This window comes from Meriones unguiculatus, chromosome 1 (genome assembly GCF_030254825.1).
Source record: "Meriones unguiculatus strain TT.TT164.6M chromosome 1, Bangor_MerUng_6.1, whole genome shotgun sequence".
In the NCBI taxonomy this organism is placed as follows: domain Eukaryota; kingdom Metazoa; phylum Chordata; class Mammalia; order Rodentia; family Muridae; genus Meriones; species Meriones unguiculatus.
In genome coordinates this window covers 122,098,821-122,121,252 of record NC_083349.1, presented here as the reverse complement: position 1 = coordinate 122,121,252, position 22,432 = coordinate 122,098,821, and the positions used below count along the sequence as shown (strand labels likewise).

General features: G+C 47.4%; 1 protein-coding gene across 4 annotated transcripts in view; it reads left to right on the top strand.

Moving 5' to 3' along the window:
* Positions 1-21,769, top strand: part of Lpin1 (lipin 1) — a 55,009-nt gene extending 33,240 nt beyond the window's left edge. For all 4 annotated transcript variants that reach the window (XM_021628328.2, XM_060366104.1, XM_060366101.1 and 1 more), the window contains 8 exons: positions 678-757; positions 6,220-6,346; positions 7,645-7,793; positions 8,735-8,821; positions 11,713-11,865; positions 14,854-14,968; positions 15,710-15,813; positions 19,126-21,769. In XM_021628328.2, the coding sequence (XP_021484003.1) occupies positions 678-757; positions 6,220-6,346; positions 7,645-7,793; positions 8,735-8,821; positions 11,713-11,865; positions 14,854-14,968; positions 15,710-15,813; positions 19,126-19,285 (975 nt within the window). In that variant the 3' untranslated portion in view covers positions 19,286-21,769. The remainder of the gene's footprint in view (positions 1-677; positions 758-6,219; positions 6,347-7,644; positions 7,794-8,734; positions 8,822-11,712; positions 11,866-14,853; positions 14,969-15,709; positions 15,814-19,125) is intronic.
* Positions 21,770-22,432: the final 663 nt, after the last annotated feature.

Below are 22,432 nucleotides of genomic sequence, written 5' to 3'. Positions count from 1 at the left end.
TCTTCCCACCCTCCCTCCCTGCCATATGCCAGGCTTTCTGTTTTATAGATCAACAGCCAGTGCATCCGTGACTTCGTTCCTTTTTGAGAGGTGAGGAAATGAGGCTTGATGGGTCCAGTGGCTTGCCATAGGGTTCACGAGTGAAAGCCATGGGCCTGGGCCCAGGGTTTTCTTAGACCCACCAGGCTTCCTCCAGTATATCCAAAGCACGCTTTCCATTAGGATTATGCAGCATTGGAAGAGAGAGCTGCTTTCTCGTTTTCCTTGAGAAAAATATGGTGTGCAAATATTTTCGAACACTTCTGTCGGCAATTAGAAGAAAATATTGTGAAAATGCTCAGGAATCCAGGCAGCTCTCGATAAAGCATGTGCCTCTGTGACAGGGATGATGGGGTCTGGGCGGGTGCCAGGAACACTTATGGATAACAGACTCATTTCTGTCAAAAAGAAATGTTTCTCAGCCTAATCTTATGATATTTCCAGGCAAGGAAGTAACGAGGACCTGCCAAACAAAGCGAGCACTCCTCCAGAGCCTCCTGAGTGGGAGGATCCCCACCCTGCACGTGTGCCTTCGTCGTCTTGCCCTGGGCCTTAGGGAGCCCTCTGGGGGGACCCAAGCTCTCTGAGGATCCTTTCTCTCTCTTGTTTCTCTAATGGCTTCTTCTCCTCTTCCCCAGGAAAGCAAGCCTGAGCAGTGCCTGCCGGGGAAAGGCCACACTACCGGAGAGCAACCCTCACAGCTCAGCCTGGTTGCCAGGTACGGGGCTGGGTGTCCTTCCAACAGCAGTATCACTCCCTTCCGAGCTAAATAAGGGGCATGTGCTGGACACTGCTGAGGTCAACCAGTGCCTCATGTCTTTCGAGCTGGGTTCCCTCTGGCTCTGAAGTCACTAGGTGACCGAGACTGGGAGCGGTTTATGTGGATGGTTTCTCTCGTTGCTCCAGTATATGCAGCTTCTCTCAGACAGTTGATGGTCAAGGTACATGTGAGTCTCCAGTGAGCTCCAGTGTCTCTCATAGTCCTGGCATGTGGTGTGTGTGCGCGCACCTAGGAGGGCATGCGTGGAGGTCAGAGGTCAACATCTGCTGAGGGCTTTCCGTGTGCCCTGGTTCATTTCCAGGGGAGGCTGGCTTAGTTTTCATGTTCCCTGGCTCCTGGCCAGAGCTCTGCACTTTAGAGAGTGCCTTCCTCTGTCACTTTCCATTTTGTTTTCTTAGGCAGGGTCTCTCACTGAACTCAGGGCTCACTGTTTTAAAGGCTGGATTGCCTGGCCAGTGAGACCTTGGGCTCCACCTGCCTCCGCATCCCCCACCTTCAGCAGTGGAGTTACAGAAGAGAGCTGCTGCATCTGGCTTCTAAGTGGGTGCTGGGGTCCTGACTCAGGTCCTCATGCCCACAGAGCAGGCATTCACCCACTCACTAAGCCATCTCTCCAGCCCCTGGTTAGCTTTTGACGCTCCAGTCAGCATCAGTTGCTCTGTGTTCAGGTTAGTCTCTATAGACTCGAGGGTGACTTGACTCCGAGGGTGACATCATTCGTTCATGCTGCTGCTGCTGTTGCTGCTGCTGCAGCAACTGAGGTTGACACAGGACAGGCCGTGCCGGTGTCACACTGACATACCGACATCTCATCTTTGCAGTCTCCCTGTTCCTAGGGAACCTGAGTAGCTAGAACTAGGTGGGCAGAGTCACTGTGGGTCCATCTATATCTTTATCATTTTTGTGCTTTGGAGGCTGAGGCCAGGACTGTTATGGCCGGGGCTTCTTGAGAAAATTGAACTCTAGCTGATGTGACGAGGGCTTCCCTGTGTTGTGTGCTGGTTCACTTACAGGGGAAGCTGGCTCAGGTGTTGTTCCCTCTGGATCCAGGCTGCAGCTACCTTAAGCTGTTATATGTCTAGAATTTTCTGCTGGCAGGGAAGGGTCTGCTTTCCTGTTCTCCATGGAGAAGACTAATTGGGGGTGGGGTGAGGGGCAGGGTGGGGGTGGGGAAGAGCTGAAGGCTGGGGAGTACAATGTGTTCCACATGAATGGGCTGTTTCTCAGCTGGGGGCCTTCTGCTTTTGCTGCTGGTGCCCGGGCGATGTCGTTTTCTCCTGGCCCTGCTGCTCTGCGCTCTCCTGTGCCCAGGCCCAGGAACGGTGAGAGGCCCAGCAGTGTGAGCCTCAAGACTATCTTCCTGGCATTCTGGTCAACAGTCTGTCTCATCAGTGGTGTCCAAAAGCCAGAGTGCCTCGGAGCAGGGCTTAGGAGCCGGGCTGGTATCACATTGCCCCTCTGTGGTCTTTAGCTCATTAAGGCGCCTCTCTGTATACCATCTGTGAAACAGGATGAGGTACCCTGACATCTCTTTTTTTCCCCCGTCCACCTCACTGAATGCTCACAGTGACCCTGTGACAAGAAGATCAGAATGCATAAGCCCACCAGGTCAGATGTTAGTCAGCTGCAAGACATGTGATCATCCTGTCATCTTAAACTATTTTGTTTGTTTGTGTGTTTGCTTGTTTTTGGAGACAGTTTCTCTGGGTAGCCCTGGCTATCCTTTTGTAGACCAGGCTGGTCTTGAACTACCATTGGTCCACCTGCCTCTGCCTCCCAAGTGCTGGGATTAAAGGCATGTGCCACCATACCTGGCTCATTTTAAACTATTTTAAGATGTGTTGCTTGGGCCAAGTGCTTGGGTGCCTTTCATATATAGGCCAGGCCTAGACCCAGAAGAAAGGGCGCCTGAGGCCAAGGAGGTGTTAAAGAGCATGGGCTGTGACACCTTGGCAAAGGTACAGGACACAGAGGACATGGTGCCACCATTGTTCTTATCACCACTTTCATTCTTTCTATTTCTGGCCATGGAGGAAGTCCTGGACACAGGGTTGGGCTGAGGGTGGAAGGACAGTCAGCAGGGTACTTACTTATGAGCCCTCCTGAGTTGAGTACAGCTCTTCTGTGTGCTGCAAAAGGCTTTCTTCCTGTCTGGACTGAACTGTGGAGGAGTGTCTTTTCTGTTACATAAAAGCAGTCCTCACTCTGCCCTGATCTGAAATACATTTTTCAAACCGGAGCATTTAGAAATTGGCTCGTGTGTGATGGAACTGAGACTGAAATGTGTGGAACCTCTCTTGAGGAGCATAAATGTCTTCATTTACAGAGGCACCCTTGACTTGCAGTCCTATCAGAGTCACGTAGGTGCCTATAAGAAAAAAAAAATTGGCACCGGAATGTTTTCCTAATTGACAGACCTGATTGACAGAACAGTCCCCAAAGTTCCATAATTGAGCAAACAGCTTGTCACCATACAAATAATTAAAATGCCATTTGAAAAATGTGTGCTGTGACAAGCGCTAACTTAAATGTTGTTCACAGTTCCTCATCTGAACACAGATTTTTTTGAGTGACTTGGGGCCCTGTTTGCAGCCTCTGCAAAGCAAGTGACATTTAATGAACCACTGCAAGAGGGAGGTGGAGGCTTTGCGTAGCAGCTGGTTCCGCTCCCGAGCGGTGAAGTCTGGAAGGTGGCAGCTTCCAACCGCTGTCCACATGCCCATCGGAGAACTGCCAGCAGTCAACTGCACAACTCCCATTTGAGTTTTGGAGGCTGTGTTTCCCTCGCTGTGTTCCTTCAACATGGCATGCCACATGAATTTAGTGGGCCGTTCTTTTCCTAAGTGGCAGATGGGAATCACAGCGATTCCAACCTGCACACTCACACCCTCCCTCCCCCTTCATCCATAAAGGCACACATCAATCTGTTGTTACGAAGAGCCACAGTTGCATTTAGATCTCATTTCACTCTGGACTGGTTGGTGAAATTTTCCTCCTTAGAGAGGGGCCTTCAGCCTCATCCCGCTTGACAAGGGTGCCTTTGTCTGGAGTATTTGTCACGTGGATCAGGCTCCAGGATGGAGTCTGCTCCACCTGGAAGCATCTAGGATGTTGGTTCAGAAGAATGAGTGCTCCCTATGGAATCTGCAGATATTGGATCAGGAAGGGACTTTGGTTGAGCACGTCTTTGCAGGAAAGAGCTGACTGAGGTGTGGAGAGGAGTCCTCCGGTCTGTCTGGCACTGGACTTAAGATGTCGGTCTCATTCTCTGCACACTGTTTCATGGAGAATCCTGAGGTTTGGTGGGGTGGATTTCCGTGTGTTCTGGACCTTAGGATGAGGGGAGCAGGCTAAAAGGCAGGAGTAATGAACTCACCTTAAGTAGTGCAGTATGTGTTTCCTTGGGCTGGCTGACAGCCTTGGGTTTTCAGCTCACAGCTGCCGTCATGCTTCAACTCTCACAGAGCTTAGCCGGAGTCCCCAACCTGTATGTAGTCTGTTTCCTTTGACATCATCACTGATCCCATAACTTATTCACAAGCTTTGGGGTTGTCAAGAGTGCTTCTCCATTCCTGCTGTGATTGACATTTTAGGCAAAAGCCCAAGGAAAGCAGAGAGATCACCAGGCTATTGTCTGTTTCTTTCTTTCTTTCTTTCCTTCTTTCTTTCTTTCTTTCTTTCTTTCTTTCTTTCTCTCTTTCTCTCTTTCTCTCTCTCTTTTTCTCTTTCTTTCTTTCTTTCTTTCTTTCTTTCTTTCTTTCTTTCTTTCTTTCTTTCTTTCTTTCTTTCTTCTTTTTCTTTTTCTTTCTTTCTTTTTTCAATTTTTGGATTCACACAGAGCCAGGTCTCCACACAGAAGTAGGGGTACTGTGTGAGTGTTCCCCGTGATGACTCCTTGGTACTGGCCAACGTTGGGCCATGCTTGAATGAGTGGGAAGGCTTGTGTGGGAGGCTATGTGGGTGACCTTAAAGCAGGCCAGGGGAAGTGGAGGCAGGGACTGGCTAAGAAGGAGAGGGAAGCACTCCCTGAGGTAAAGAAAATGGAGAGCTGTGTGTATGATGTCCTGTATAAAGGGACATGAACGCTAGTGAGCTGGTCGAGTTATTTATATATTTATCTATCTATTTATTTTTATTACTTAAAGTAAATAAAAAACAAAATAAATAGCAACAAATAATATAATAATAAATAAATAATAAAATAAGCAATAAACAAATAATACAATAATAAAAATAAATAAATAAATCTGGGAAGAGGGAATCTTAATTGAGAGGATGCGTCCATAAGATTGGCCTATAGGCAAGCCTCTAAGGTATTGACTTATGTGATGATTGATGTGGGAGGGCCCAGCTCAAACCATTGGCAGTGCCATTTATTCTTGGGCAATTGTACAAGAAACCAGGCTGAACAAGCCATGGTGATCAAGCCAGTAAGCAGCATTCCTCTATGGTCTCTGCATCAGCTCCTGCCTCCAGGTTCCTGCCCTGACTTCCATTCTTCCGTAATGGAGTATGTGACCTGACAGTTATAAGCTGAAATAAACCCTTTCCTCCCCAGGTTGCTTTTGATTATGGTGTTTTCTCACAGCAATAGAAACCCTAACTAGGACCAATAGGGACATGCCTGCTTTGGGGACAACTTGGCTTCCTCCATTCCATCCAAGCCCATTATTAAGCACTTTGCATGGGGCTAAGCTTTGGAGGCAGAGCAGACACCATTAGGTTAGAGATGAAGCCATAAAATTGAACTCAGGGAGCAACTAATTTACTGACCTACTTTCTTTGAGGCACTTGAAGATGGTGGGCCTGAGTTTTACCCTGCCTCCCAGCTCCAACCTGTAGGAGCAAGTAGAAGAGCTGGGGCATTGGTCTATGGATTCTGTGCTGGCAGAGCTCTTGGCTCATAATGACTTATAGGAGTCTTGGTGGGTGAAATGGCAAGTCTTCTTAAGGCCAGGAAGTGCTCTAATTGTTTGGAATTGGATATGTGGAATTGACGAAATTGGATATGAGGGAATTGATGGTGTTTGGACTGTAGACATTTGGACTCTTAGGGCTTGGCCCTCAGCCTTCAGTGGAAAGAGAAAAGATGCAGAAGAGAGAGTATGTAGCTTTCTGGTCCAGAATGGATGTAACCCTGTTCATCAGGAGTGGAATTACACTAGTTAAAAGTGAGTGATGAGAGTTGGTAAACCGGAGAGTAATTGAGGAGAGGCACCCCCCCAACACACAATGAAGCCATGTATGAATGGGAGTGTAGGAGAGTTCATTGATAAATCTAAAGCCATATGGCAAATGACCACCCAGGAGACCCAATTGACTAAGTCATTGATTCAGGCCTAATGCATTTTTAATGGTTACCCAGATGCGTTTCCTAATTGCATTACCATGTGTTCCAGAATAAAGCATGAGTCATCCTCCAGTGATGAAGAGCACACAGCTGCCAAGCCATCAAGCTCAAGCCACCTCTCCCTTTTATCCAACGTCAGCTACAAAAAGACCCTGAGGCTCACATCGGATCAGCTGGTGAGTACCATGCTGCATTTCTGGTCCTCAGGTCATGGTTAGGTAAAGTTTTAGGGATTTCTGGAAAGTCTTGGGGTTCCTTGTTCCCACTTAACTCTTCTTAGGACCTTTCATATGTCAGCATGCCTGCTGGTGGCCTCACACCTTTCACTTTGGTACCCCATGTTTCCATCCTGACTTTGTTCAGATGGACCCACTATGTGACTTTGCATTCTGACTTGCTGTTTTTTTTCTTTCTTTCTGACCTAGAAGGAGGAGGCAGCTTTGACTGGTTCCATTTATTCTCATTATCAGTGACTGAGAGACTTTGGAATGTCTGAATATGTCTCCCAAGTGTCTTTATGTTGAGGGAGATGCTTCTTAACTCAAATGCATCTATAAAATTGGTGAAAATCAAGCAGGTGTGATGGGATTTAGGGAACCTTTGGAAGCAAAGGATTCTCCCCTCCTGTGTGTGTATACATGTGTGTGTGTGTGTGTGTGTGTGTGTGTATGAGAGACACAGAGACAGAGACAGAGATAGAGACAGAGAGACAGAGAGAGATATCCCACCCTGGACTTATTTAAAATTGTGGCCATCCAGTGAGCAGACATCTCTGGTTTTCTACAAATAAAGCCTTGTGTATCTATTGTAAGGATTTAAGGGGAACAAGGTTTGATAGGATGGTATTTAATGGGGGAAAAGATGACCCCATGGTAGCTGCCTGTAGGGCTCTGGGGGACACTTAGAGCCAACCTGTGGCCAGCTGTTGTCTCAGAGTATATCAGCAAAGACTGAAGACTGAACAAAGGTAGTTTTGTTTTCTGAATTTGGGATGATGTGCTTTGGTCTGCTTTTTTTTTTTTTTTTTTTTTTTAATTTAAGGCCTCTTTTTCCAGTATGTGTCATTATGATAATCAATAAAAACACTATTGGGGGAAACATTTTTTCTATCTTATATCTGTGTCCTCACACCAAGGCCCTTCACATTTCCTGTGCAATGGTTTGGGAGACGTGTCGTAGCCAGTCACTTAACTCAGTGTACTCTCTAAGTACTGGATCAGGTGTGCATTACTTTCAGAAGCAGAATGCTTTGTGAAGACTGGGCGGTTGTTTAACAAGTGGGGCCAGAGAGAGCTAGGTTTGACTTATTTTGCCCGTCCAGCCGGAAAGAACTAACGCCATTAACAGAAGAAAGAGAACTTTGCAGAACTGGGGAAATGGTTTAAGTGAAGTGTCCTTCTCATGGGATGGAAGCCAAATGACCCTTGAATCCAGACCTGCCCTTGAAGCACACAAATTGTCTGTGTGTTTTCAGAAAAGCTTGAAGTTGAAGAATGGCCCCAATGACGTGGTGTTTAGTGTCACCACCCAATACCAGGGCACCTGTCGCTGTGAAGGCACCATCTACCTGTGGAACTGGGACGATAAAGTCATCATCTCAGACATTGACGGGACCATCACAAGGTGGGTCTGACTGCAGTGTGATCTGAAGTCGGCATTCATCTTGCTCTGAGTAACATCGTGGGACCCAGAGTGAGTTTCTGCTGCATTTGGAGCTGCACAGATAGGGGCAGCACCTTCACCTCCATAGCTGCCACTAGAGCCCGATGGCTGGTTTGTGTTTTGAGCATCATCCTCCAACATGGAGAATACTAGAATGGTTAGCAGACCTTCACTTGGGTTGGGCAAACCCAGTCCTCAGCATGATGGCTTACCATAGCAGTACCGTAATGTTGTCACTTGATTCCATGAGCCTGGGGGGGCTTTCTATTGAGAAAGACATGGCTCTCATTCCTGCTATTATTTCTTTTTTGTTGTTGTTGTTTTACATTTTTGTGTACATGCACGTGTGCACATGGGCATGGACCTCAGGGATCCACTTGCGGCAGTCTTTTCTCTCCTGCCATGTGAATGGCTGAGATCAAACTCACCTGGCTTAGCAGCAAGCCATCTTGCCAGCCCCTCATTCATACTTTTTTTTTTATTTTTAAATAAGAAAGCTTGGTCTTCATGTTGGTTCCCTAGTAAGAGGAGTGGGGCCTGTCTCTGACAAGGACTCTCTTAAATGCTTTTCAATCATTTCTCCCTGGTGGGGCTGCCTTTTCAGGCCTCTGTGGTAGAGGATTCACCCAGTCCTGATACATCTTAATGTGCTGGGATGGGTGGGTAGGGGCTTTCTTAAAGGGGAGGGGAGGAAGGATATGAAGAATAAGGAAGGAGGGTAGGACTGGGAGAAAAGGAGGGAAGGGGCTATGATTGGGATGGAAAGTGAATAGATAGATAGATAGATAGATAGATAGATAGATAGATAATAAAGGTGTGAGTAGTATATTTAAGCCAAATGGGCATTTTAAAAATTTCCTTGCTGTAACCTTTTGCTTTTGTTTTCCTTCATCTTTATTTAGATCTGATACTCTTGGTCACATTTTACCCACGCTGGGAAAGGATTGGACTCACCAGGGCATTGCAAAGCTGTACCATAAAGTAAGCCAGTAAGTATAGAGAGCTCTATTCCTACCTGGTAACTGCCAGTTTGTGAACCCCACTCTATATACAGAATCTCTCCCACCAAGCACGGAGTAACTTACAAAGAGGTGGGTGTATCACTGCAAAGAGAGGCAATGAAAGGACAGTGATGGTGGAAAATTCTATGTGTACAGTGACTCCTGCTAGCCCCAAAAGGAAGCCTAGGTGAGTCAGAAATGGCCAGGAGAAAGAAGGTGGAAGTGGCAGGGGAGGAATGCTGAACACATCTAGATAACAACAAAGGCAATGAGCGTTTACATATAATATTTATAATACAGACTGCATATTTTGGGTAACTAGAGATTATGCACCTTTATGGGAAGGCTGCTATGAAGTTTGGCCTCCAGAAGTTGAAGCTGGTAAGGATTTAATCAACTTGCAGAGCTGCCCCCCCCCAGGCTGGGTGGGTGATTCCTCCTGCCCACAGCCTCCTGTGGCTGGCCTATGGTTTTAGAGGTGCTAATAGTCTTTGTGACACTGAGAATTGCATCTGTTTATAGCTGAAGGAACACCCCTGGAAGGTCAGGATACCAAGTAATTCCTGGACAAGGTGGGAAGGGGTTATTACATTGAATAGACACTGTTTAGGACATAGTGAAGGGTTGACTAGGTCCCACTGGCTGGAGGTGTCCCAGGTGGTTTCAGTGACATGGTAGCAGCCGAGCTGGGTCTCCATGGATGAGCAGGACTCCACAGGAAGCTCCCCTAGGTTGGGTGTAGACATGGGAGGAGAGGTTGAGCTATGAGTCAGTGCATGATAGTCTTACGTGGGTGGGTGAAGAATGAATCCAGAGAGGAGGGTGGGAAACAGGCTGTGGAAGGCTGGGAGACCAGGCTAAGACTGAGCCTGGGCTTGACACAGAGCTTGCTTCCTCAAGTGGCAGGTAAGATTGCTTTCCCCCAGCATTAAAAAGGAGACCAAAATCCCTTCTCTCCACAACAGCGGTTCTCAACCGAGGGTATCTCCGGGTCCTCCGTCCCATGCATTTAATATACAGTAGTATCTAGATGCTTAGTTTTGAGACAGGGTCTTACTATATAGCCCAGACTCATCTAGAACTCACAGTCTCCCTGCTTCTGTCTTTACGCACTAACACTTCAGGTACGAGTGACCATTCATTCTTCCAGGCATTTTTAATTGTCATGATTACTGTGTGCTATGGGCACCCAGAGATTGGAAGCTGGGGATGCTGTCCTTGTCACTCAGTATATCACTGTAGGTATCTTACATTTATCTGGTGCAACCAAGACAACTGTGTTGAGGACTGTCATGGATAGGGTTTCTACTACTGTGGAGAGATACCATGACCACAGTAACTCTTTTTTTGTTTTCTTTTTTTTCTCTTATTTTTTTATTTAAATTTATATTTTTATAATTTATTCATTTTACATCCCGATTGTAGCCCCCTCCCTAGTCTCTTCCCGATCCCATCCTCCCTTCCTCTTCCTCCATCTCCTTCCCCTAGTTCTTAGAACAGGGGAGCCCTCCTTTCCTAACAGCTGACCCCAGCCTATCAAGTCTCATCAGGATGGCTGTACCCTCTTCCTCTGTGGCCTGGCAAGGCCGCCCTGCCGGGGGAAAGTGATCAAACAGGTGGCAACAGAGTCCATGTCAGAGACAGGCCCTGCTCCCCTTACCAGGGGATCCACATGGAGACTGAGCTGCCTATTGGCTACATCTGAGCAGAGGGTTTGGACCCTCTCCATGCATGGTCCTTGCTTGGTTCATCAGTCTCTGTAGGGGCCCCTGGGCCCAGATTTGTTGGCTCTGTTGGTCTCTTTGTGGAGCTCCTGTCCCTTCCTGGTCCTTCTATTCCCGAACTTTTCCATACAACTCCCTGCACTCTGCCCAAAGTTTGGCTGGACCGCAGCGACTGTTATAAAGGAAAACATGTAATTGGGGCTGGCTTACAGTTTAGACGTTTAGTGCGTTCTTGTCGTGGCGGGAAACTCAGCGGCAGTGCGCAGGCAGACATGGTGCTGGAGAAGATGCTGAGAGTTGTACATCTTGATCTGTAGGCAGCGGAAGTGAATGCCACACTAGGCCTAGCTTGAGCTTCTGAGATCTCAAAGCCCGCCTCCACAGTGACACACTTCCTCCAACAAGGCCACACCTCATAATAGTGCCTCTCTCTAAGGGCCGGTGGGAGTGCACTTTCATTCAGACCACCACAAGTCTAAATTTAGACCACCCAGTCTAAATGCTTGTCTTGGAAAATTCGATGGTGATAAATCATTTAAACCTATTTAAGTCTAATTGTGAGGTTTGAAATTAAAATTTTTTTATCATGCCGTGTGTATGTGTGTGTTTGTGTACACGTGCGCACATGTAAGTTTGTGTGTGTGGCGTGCCACAGCCTGAAGTGGAGGCGAGAGGACAGACAGCTTTCAGGAGTTGCCTTCTATACTCTAAGGACAGGGCCAAGCTGAGCCGCATGGGGACCTCTGGCCATCTTGGTCTGTCTGGAAGGCTGGGAGCATGCAGCTGAGGGGTGCTGGGGAAAGCCTCAGACTTTACAGAGGCGTGGGCTGGACAGTCTGTGGTGTTGCCCTTCTCAGTGGTGGGCACCCCTCCCCCTCCCAGGTATGTCCCTCCATTGCCCTGCTCATCAAGGCAAGGGTTCCACAAACACTGTGCCGCTGCGGTGTGGTGTGGTCTGGTTTGCAGAACAGGCGAATGGTGGCTTACTGTAAGGGAGCGCTACCCCAGCTAGGACTTGGAGAGCTAGGCTGCAGTGCAGTGAGAGACTCCTTGCAGCTGTGCCTTTCTCCGTAGGGTAGATGGAGTTAAGGGTTTGGGACGCCGAAAAGTTTTCTCCCATAACTGTATTCAAGGTGGATGGGTTGTGTCTTCCAGGAATGGCTACAAGTTTCTCTACTGTTCAGCTCGTGCCATCGGCATGGCAGACATGACGAGGGGCTACTTGCACTGGGTCAACGAGAGGGGCACGGTGCTGCCGCAGGGGCCGCTTCTGCTCAGCCCAAGCAGCCTTTTCTCCGCCTTGCACAGGTACTGTCCAGCCAGCCGACCCCCATGCACTGACCTGCCGGGCCGGCTTTGTTCTTTCTCTTTCTCATCCCAAGTTTAACAGAATGAATAGCCTTTTGGGCTGGAGAGATGGCTCAACTGGTAAATGCTCTTGCCTTGCAAGCGTGAAGAGGGATTTGAACCCCTGAAGCCATGTGTGTATATTAAATTCATTAAAGATTCCTCACACAGGGCACCAAAATACAGTCTCTTTGAATACATTAATAATAAGTTCTGTGTCACCAATAATGCGTCAGTATGATATTTATGAAAGAAATCAAAGCACTTCCTCTCGGTGTCATCTAACCAAGAACGATCCCAGATTTGAATTCTCTACTTCCTTCTCCCTTTGTCTCCTGTCATCTCGTCTGTCTGTCTCATGTCTGAGTCTGTGCCTGCCTGACTTGTGACTCTGTCCCTGTGTGTATATGTCTGCATCTGTCCCTAACCCAGGGTTTCTGCCCTGTCTTCCTCACACAGCGTAGAAAGCACCACAGGAGGAAGGAAAGAGGGACACTTTACAGAAATGTCTAACAGAGCTTTACGAGGGATTGTCATGGGCTCCAGCTGACCGCAACTGACCCAAGAACAAGTCTCATTGCTTATTAAGCAATATCCAAATATGCTCAACATTTATGGTGGAGATTCATTTTATAAGTTTACTTTCAACCTCTGTTTTTGCTGTGTTTAGGAATTATTATCATAACATACAAATACACATGTGCTACTCTGGGTCAGGGACATGGACAACTACATAAATTAAGATTACAGCTATTCACTAGCTTAGGGTGCAAGTAGGGTCGATGGTTACCTCGTTCTCTTAAAAGCAGGCCCAATAAACAGGCCGAGTACACAGTAGAACGGCAGTCTAAAGTCTTAAGTGACCTAAAGGTGTATTACTAACTGGCTGTGGGGGCCAGCAAAAGTTCCAGTGTCTTAGAATGTAAGAGCTGTTGTCCTAATACTACATATCTCATGTAAAAGAAGAGACGGGTGTGCTGGCAGAGACAGCTAGAATCCTGGGGCCTCACTGGTCAGTCAGCCTTGCCTATCCCAGACCAGTGAGGAACTTTGGAAAACAGAATATGTCGATAGCACCTGTGGAATGGCACCTGAGGCTGGCCTCTGGCCTCCACACTTTCCGTATACCCACAAAGACGTGCATGCATGCAGACACACCAGCCCCATAGCTGGCCGCCTCTGCACAACATCCTAGTCCTAGCTTCCCTCCCACCCTCAGGAGCATCCAGGCTCTGTCAGACCTGCTGCTCTGCTGTGTGGCTTTTAGAACCCAGTTTCTGTTAGAACCAAAGGCCTGTTATGATTTTATAAAAATGCAGTGAATCTAGAGACCAGTTATTAATAGCTCATTGTACTGTAATCATCCAATTCAGGAATCCGGTCTGTCTCTTTATTTCGTTTAGGCTTTTCTTCCCTATTATTATGTCAGTGAGTTTTTATAATTTTAACCAACAGGGCTCATCTTCTCTTTGTTAGGTATGTTTCTAGATTCTTGATGTTTAAAAATTTTGTTAAAAAATACTGTTTATGTGATATTTTCACCTGTTTCTGATGCAAGAAAACCCACTGACTTTTGTGTATTGCTTTTTGTTTATTGACTTATAATAATCTCCCTAACTTCTTGTTATATTGTTGATTTATGCCCACCCTCTGTGTATGTGTTTAAGCTACTGGGACCTGTGAGATGTATCAGTGTGAAGGGTGCTTGCTCTAAGCCCAATGACCTGAATTTGATCCCTGGGAACCCACACAGTGGGAAAAAAATGATTCCTTTAAGTTTTCTTATGGTCTCTATGTGATATGAATGTGTGCATGCATGTGTGCTCACACAAATAAATGTAATCAAGTAAACACATAAATACATAAAGAACCCCTAAATTCTATTTTTTTTAAAAGCTTTTATTTACCTTTTTTTTTTTTTTCTGTTGTTCTCTGGCTAGTATCAGAAGCCTGATACTGAACTGCAATGGCTCTGGAGACTGTTGTTTTACTACCTGTAGGATGTTTGCAGAAGAACCTTATGGGAGTATCTCACCATTGTAGCCCAGTTTTGGCCTGGAACTCACTATGTAGACCATGCTAACGCCTGATTTTCTTTGCTACTCTCCTGCCTCTGCCTGGCCTCACACCCCAGTTCTGGGGTTACAGGTGTCGGCCACCGTTTTCCTATTCTTTTCCCCCCCTTTTATTTATTAATTTAATCTCTTCACAGCCTGATCTGAACCCCTCCCTCCTCTCCTTCCAGTCCCGCCCTCACGTCCCCTTCCCTCCATTCCTCCTCCTCCCTTTTCTCAGAGAAGGGGAGGTCCCAAAGGGGTACCAATCCACCCAGGCAGCTTAAAGTCACAGCAGGACTAAGTGCATCCTCTCCCACTGATGTAAGAACTTTTATCCTGGGGCTAGAGGGATGGCTCTACAGTTAAAAGCACGTTGCTGCTCTTGCAGAGGGCATACCTGCTTCCCTGTAATGACCCTAGCTCTCTACATTGCCTCCCCTGGCATTTATAAATGTCCTTGGAACTTTGCCTGTGTATTCACCAGTGACTCTGGCCCATGCTAACATAAACTTTTGTTTCTGAGGTTACACCTTGGCCATGGCTGATCCTTTCCGTTTTTCTTGTACTGAGAGTGAGGTTCATTCTGAGTTGTTTTTTTGGCTGCTGGGCCATCTTTATAGCTTGCACATTGAAAACTATTTAAAAAAAATTTAAATTTTTCAATTAGTTTTAATTTACTCTGTGTGTGTATGTGCATGCGCCATGGTATGTGTGTGTGTGTGGAAGTCAGAGGCCAACATGCAGGAGCCAGTTCTCTCCTGCTACCCAGTGGGTTCTGGGGACTACACCCAGGCCGCCATTAAGCAGCTTTGCTGACCCTCAAACCACTTCAATGCAAACAAGGCTTAAGTCCCCTTATGCTGACCAGCTACTTATTTGTTTGTTTTAATAGAGAAGTGATTGAAAAGAAGCCAGAAAAGTTCAAAGTCCAGTGTTTGACAGACATCAAAAACCTGTTTTTCCCAAACACAGAACCCTTCTATGCTGCCTTTGGGAACCGGCCTGCCGTAAGTACCCGAGGGGTCAATGGAGCCAGACATTGCACTTGGTGCCAGTTTCCACAGAGGCCTGGCCAAGGAGTCCCCATGAAGCAACCTCATCCTAAGGCAGTTAAAAGTCATGTCACCATGGCCTCTGGTCTTCTTTGAAGGCTGGCTGGTAATTTTGAAGCCGCCAACTTGCAATTGCACATTCGTTAAGTTAGTAAAACGAGGGCACCGAAGGTGCTGGGTCCTTCTTAGCAGGTGGGGCCATCACTGCTTGACCACAGTATTGGCTGCAGCACCTCCAGCACTGAAGCATGCAATGAAATCTCCCCGGCTGAAGGAAATGTGTGGAGGTGGTGTGCGTGAACCCAGGAAGGTTCAGTTTGAAGGCCGCAGCAAAGACTCATAGGGGAGGCAGGAGTGTTCGCAGAGGTCATGTATGTGACCCATGCTGGCTAGAAGGTTCTGTAGTCTATAGACTAGAGCTGGGTATGAACTACTCGACTGGAAAGTTCTGCTTTTAAAACCTGTGGCAGATTTTTATGAGATGAGAAACTAACGGGTGAGAAAATAAGCCCGAGGAATGCCAACCAGCCCGACAGCTGATGTGGGAGGTTAGCTCAAGTCCTGAAGAGTTGAAGGAGCTGAGGCCCAGGGAGGAAAGCTAGCTGAGCGTGACCTCATCTCGCCAAGATGGCGTGTGCTGATTTGCACAGTAAGCTCTCCGTTGCCCCTGACGTGTTAAACCTCTTCTAAACACAGGATGTGTATTCCTACAAGCAAGTGGGAGTGTCCCTGAACAGGATCTTCACTGTCAACCCCAAGGGTGAGCTGGTGCAGGAGCATGCCAAGACCAACATCAGCTCGTGAGTATTATGGGCTACCCAGGAACTGGACCCACCACTGTCCCAAAGCCACATCACCATCCATTGCAGACCCTTATAGCCACTTCTTCCTTTGTTTTGATCTTATATAAGTGTGTGTGTGGGCACGTGTGTGTGTGCAGTACACATACTTGTATGTGTTCATATCTATGGTGGCCAGAGGTCAATGTCGGGTGTCTTCCCTAATCACTCTTATCTATTTTTTGAGACAGGGTTTCTCTCTGAACTTGGGGCTCACCCATTTCTGAGTGGCCAGTGAGCTTCAGGGACCTTCCTGTCTCCAGCGCCCCAGCCCTGGGGTCGCGTGTATGAACAATACCTGGCCGTTTATGTGAACGTTAAAAATCTTAAGTTCTCATGCCTTCAGGGAGAGCAGTTTATCAACGGAGCCTTCTCCCCAGCCCCTGTTTTAGTCCTTAATTCCCCTAAAAATAGAGTTCAGCCCCATGTCTTTAGTCTCCAGCTTAGTTTTTGGACAGTTAGAACGAAGTCAGCTCCCTCAGGGTATAAGGCTTAAACTAGAGGATAGAGCCCATATGAAGAATAGAATTAACGAGTTCCGAAGCCAGGCATTCAGTTGGCCAAGTTAGACTGTCAATTAGAAATGTAACCCAAGTGGACCATTGGAAAACACATTCTTCCCCATGGTACTGGGGCTAGAGCCCAGGCCTTGGGCCTGCTAGGCAAGCACTGTATTCTACAGAGGTGACCCTCTCAGCCCCTGGCTTACTGGGTGTGCTTTGCTTTGTTTGAGACAGGATCTTGCCATGGAGTCCAGGCTGGCCTTGAACTTTGCACACCTGCTTCAGTCTCCCTAGTACTGGGACTGATTTCAGGTGTACACTACCACACCTGGCTGGTTTGCTGTGGTGAATGAGGCATTGTGGTACAGATATCATTGCCCTTGGCTCTGCCTCATCTCACATGGGTTTCTCACTTTGTTAACCCTACTGGGTACTTCAGCCTAGGCAGATACTGCCACTCTGCCTTGTCCACTGTGGAGGATGTTTATCTTTTAGTTTGATCTGTACAAAACTGGAAAATAGCCTCTGCCTTGCATGATCCCAACACTGTCCTAAGCTGGAGAGTTGGATCTGGGGAGCTGGATATAAGGTTCCTCCTGGTGTTTGCAAGTTTTCCTCAGGTGCTTTTGGAGCTGGGCATGGTCATGACTCGAGCTTGTAATCCCAGAACCCTGGAAAAGCAGAGACAGGAGGATTGCTTGTAGGTTTAAGGCCAGCCTGGATTTCTGAGTGAGATTACCAGGGCAGTTTCTCACTTTGAAGATGGCCATTTTTATATTTTTTGCAACCAGACTAGAGTCCAGTTTGACTAGAGCAGTTCCAGATGTGAGGGAGCCCTGGCTTCCTGGTCAGGCCCTCAAGCATCTCTCTAGGTGTGGGGAGAGGAGATGGAGACCACACCCTTCTACCCTGCAGCAGGTGAGTTAGGGCCCTTTCACCTGGTCTGTGATGACACAGCTTCTCTGAAACGAATCCTCCGTCTTCAGGAAGCATGCATACCAAGGCCCAGAACTTGGCATGACCTTTTCTTTTTAATTATTATTAATGCATGTGCGTGCGTGTGTGTGTGTGTGTGTGTGTGTGTGTGTGTGTGTGTGTGTGCGCGCACAGGTATGTACATGCGTGTGTCATACTGTGCATGTGGAGGTGCTGTGGAGGCCATTTTTTTGCATTCACTTCTATGTGGGCTCCAGGGATTAGGCCCCTAGACCTGCGAGACAAGCTGCTCTTTACTGGCTGAGCTGTCTTGCAAGCGCTTGGGTATGACCAGTTGTAGTCAAGCAGCTGCTATCCCTCAGAGGCTGGACGATCTGGAACATCTTTAAATGAGGCCCCACTGTGTAGAGCACTGAGTTCTGGGCTTTCTCCAAGTATCATCAGGGAATGTGCTGTCCTTGCTCCAGGGAGCCCCATGCCTGGAGGATGGAATGGGCCACCCAGATGGAGCAGGCCCTGTTGCCAGGGCGCGTGAGTCTCACCAGCTTGGTTCTGGTGCCTTCCACAGCCTGGCAGAAGACAGCTCTCTGCAGGCAGCCACTCCCTTCCCCCCACCCCCAATAGCCACAAACCTCAGGCTAATATGCCTTCCAGTCAGGAGGTATTTTAAAAATTTGTTTGTTTTAATTTCCAGGAAAGACATAATTCTTGGTGTAATAGTAAGAGAGGCTTCCATACTTTATGCAAGCATGCTGTTTCTCACGAGTCTTTTGGAGGCCATTTATTAAACACACACATACACAGCCTTTATTAAATAAGTCATTTCATGCCGCTGAACATGCTAATTCTTGGAGTTTGGATTTCGAAAGCCCCCTTTGGTTCTCAGCATAAGGGAGTGGAGAGGGGCCCGAGGACTGTGAAACAGGAGTCTAGGCTATGCAGGAGAGGGCTGGGTGTGTCTGACTCACTGTGTGGAGGAGCCTGGAGGCCTTCCAGGCTGACTGACATAACTGCTTTCTTTCTATAGTGCAGGCTGTGGCTAGGCAACGTCTTCCTGGGGATAGAGGAAATGCCCTGAAGTAGGGAGTGCAAGAAACCCCTATGTGGTCCAGCCCCACACACTGTGAAGATGAAGGGGCTGAAGCTCAGGGAGGGCAAGATATTTTCCCAGAGTCACACAGCAAGTAAGGCTGGAGGAGGAGGCCTTAGGCCAGGGACCTTTTCCTGAAGTGTCAGAGATCCGCTGTTGAAGGATGTGTTTTCAGTACATGAATCATTGATAGTGTTATTCTGTTCTTTCTGATGCTAAGCAAGTGGCACACTTTTCATTTTCCTTCCTTTATTCTAGGGGAAGTCAGGGTGTAGAGGCATCCAGGCCATCGCCTGAGATCACACAGCTGGAACAGGGCAGAATTGGGGCCAAATCTGCATTTTGTTAAGAACAAGGCCCCATGTCTTTTCACTATGAACATATTCATCTCTGCCGCTCCAAAGATGTGCTTTGTCTGTGGTACACCTCCCCCCTTCATATTCGGCCTCCATGACAGGCAGGACCCCCTGACTGTGCTGGTCTCCCCCTGTCTACCCCGTGCACCTCCGCTCCCCTTGTCTGTTCTTCATGCACAGCGGGGCTCTGCATTCGGTCTCCCCTTCTCACTTCCAGTTAATTCATAAAGCTAGAAAGGCTTTAGTCAGGCTGCTCCCTGGGGTTGGGAGACTGTGCCCCTCCCTGGCCTGAAGTGCATCCCAGAGTCTGGCACTAGCCTTAACGTGTCTGGTGTGGCCCCGGTGTGGTCCCCTGGGCAGTGACCCCACTGTTCTTTTTACCTTCCAGGTATGTGAGGCTCTGCGAAGTGGTAGACCACGTGTTCCCCTTGCTGAAGAGAAGCCATTCCTCCGACTTCCCCTGTTCAGACACTTTCAGTAACTTTACCTTTTGGAGAGAGCCGCTGCCGCCCTTTGAAAACCAGGACGTACATTCAGCCTCAGCTTGATGCGACCAAGCCTTAAAGGATAGGTTGTGGGGACCCTGGAGATGCTGGGAAGGCTGATATGCGGCCATCTGCCTAAGAGAGAAGCATTTCTCCCTTGACTCACTCGCCCCCCGGGTGGCACTCTAAGCATGAAAGGCAGATGGAGGCCGCATCTCATCCCCTAAGCTGCAAGAGGATTGGGTGCACGAGTTGTGTGCAAAGCAGTTCTGTGTCTGGGTTTAACATACATGATGCTGCACCCTCCAGTCTGTTCCAACAATTAGTTAATGTGCAATACGGGTGATGACCCCTTAGCAGAGGAGGGCAGGCCACCGGAGAGCCGTCTCCATATCATCGTGCCCGCCACCCTGGGAACTCTGACATGCACAGTGTTTGGTAGCATAAGGGGCACATTTCCATGACAGTGAAACCCATGCCACCTTCCACACATAGGGACAGGCTGTATCCCAAATCTGAGTGCTCTGAAGGGAACCTGGGCCTCACTGCATCTCGGCCCTGGCCTTGGCGTTTGGCTTCGTAGCCGTCCCCTTTGCAGTATTGCCGACTTAGTATCACTTTGGGTGATAAGCTCTTTAATTGCTTTGGTGAGAGGTGGCTTGTGAGACCGCTGCACCTCTCCCTGTTCCTCATAGCTCAAGGCTGGGCTACTTAAGCCTTAACGCACCTGCAGCAGGCTTTTACTTAGCCGGGCCCTGTCTAGCTCTCCATAACTGCAATGCCTTACGTTAGAGCGGCAGTCCCTAAGGCAGCGTCTGCGGCGTCTCACCACCTCCTGCACCCTGCCGCCCAGCAAGGAGGCGCCGCCAATGTGGACTTGAGCAGTGCTTATGCCAAATGAGAACAATGCTGCTAAAGAAACTGGTTGGTTTTTTTTTTTTTAAGAAAATGTAGTTTCCAGAATTTAAAAGTATTTTCTTTGCAGATATTATTTATTACTTTACTTTGATTGGGCTGCTGTTGTGAGCATCGCAGCCAGACCCTTAGGATTGCAGCTGTCATGAATACATTAAAGGTTAAGTGTGCTAGACAATCCAAAGAGCCTTATTCTGTGTATGTCACACACTGATCTTCTGGAATTTCCGAATCATTAATTTTTCTTAGCTTTTTATTTTTTTTTTCCCCCACTCAGTCTAAGGGCAGGGGAAAAAACAGTACTAATTTGAATGATGTTCTTTAAGCTGATAGAGGGTAGTTGTTGAACTGTCCCAGAGAACAATGTGAAAAGCAAAAGAAATATTTCTGTAAAAGATTTTGCTTTACTTTGGGAAGTATTATTTTTTTAAAGAGTGTTTAGTCCAGATACTGAAAGACCTTCCTATTTAAATTTTGTTGTTAGAGTCAGAGGAGACAAAAAAAAAAAAAAAAGCTAAAAAAAAAAAGCAGTAGAATGGACTGTTACTCTTTCTATGAAAGAAAACTCAGAGCCACTGCCATTGTTGTAGTTGTTGGTCTCTGCTTAGGTTGGGTGTAGCTCACAGGAATGGACAATGAAAGCCAGAGGTCATCTGCTGTGGACCACAGGCCGATGGAGAAACAGGGACTTGAATGTGCAGGTTCCGTTCAGGTAGTAAGGAAAGTAATTAGGCATAGTCCTGCCTTAGGGAGCTCCTGGCTTGTTCTCTAGTGACTTTTAGAGGCCGTGTTGACCCTTCTGCCACCGGGATGGTGGTTTTGAGTGTCTTTCGATTGCTGTGGACTGTATGAATTCATCAGCCTTGCAGAGGATCACAGCCTTCTCCCTCATGCCCAGGAGAAGCTTTGGACTCTCCCTTCATCTGCCCTCTGCAGTGCACATTCTGAGAGCATGCCAGGGCCTGAGCCAGGGTCTGTCTCCAGAACCAAGACTGGTCTGCAACACATTGTCTCAAACGCACAGCAATGCTTCCCCTTGGCTTGGGAATCTAGTTTTGTTATACCTTAAACTTCTCCATCACTCTAACCTGAAACAGAGCATACCTTCCACATAAACCACACTCTAGGATGTTTGTGAAATTCTGCACGAGCCTCGTCCAGGTAGTGATGTGAACACCCGCCTTGATGCTCCCATGTGAGATCGGAATGTGAGCTGCACCCAAGTTCACTCAAGTTGCTTATCGGCATATGCAGTATAACGGGTGGGGAGGGGATGGGGCCCATGGGGCCCAAGGGCACATGCTAGGGTGCTATATTGGTACCACACATTTCAAAGTTGCTTGTGGAAATGAGTGACTTGCTCCATAGTGACATGTCCTCAAATGGATCACATATGATGAAGGAGAATACATGTGGTGCATTGCAAAGACATGCTTGTCTCTGTTGTCACAGAGACTTTCCCTTTGGATTTCAGGTTTTGATCACTACTGCAATATATTTTATTTATAAGGTTGGCTGTATGTTTGTGAATGCTGGTGCAATGATGAAAATCAATGTATTATTGTGTTGTGCTTGATGAAGAGCTAGAAATTTCTGTAATAAACAAGATGGATGAAAAACTTCTGAAAATCAGACATGATTTTTAATTTTTTTCAAAGATTTATTTATGTATATGAGTGCTCTATTTGCAGGTATGACTATGACCGAAAAGGGCATCAGATCACATTATAGATGGTTGTGAGCCACCATGTGGTTGCTGGGAATTGAACTCAAAACCTCTGAAAGAACAGCCAGTGCTCTTAACCACTGAGCCATCCCTCCAGCCCTAGGCATTTGATTTTTAAAATCATTTTTATAAGTTTTTAAGGTGATATTATATTTTTTTTCTGGTGTGTTATCTTATATGATACTTAGTCCTTTATTTGAAACAAAACAAAACTAACAACCTTGATGTAGGCTAGGGAGAGGCTTAGGCAGTAAAGTACTTGTTATGCAGGCACGAGCATCCAGGTTGGTTCCACAGCATCCATGTATGAAGCCAAATGAGACCAGGGCTAGGGAGGTGAGGACAGGTGGCTGCATCCCTGGTGCTGGCTCAACAGTCAGCCTAGTGGAATCCAGAAGCCCCAGGCCCTGGCGAGAGACTGTTGTCTCGATGAATATGGAGACAAGGTCCTGAGGTCCTGGCTGCTGCATGCACGGGTGTGTAAGTACATACACACCCCTCTGAGGATCTGTACCTCAATCCTCCTCATCTGGTCTACCTTCCATCCATAATCCCATGGGACTTGCTTA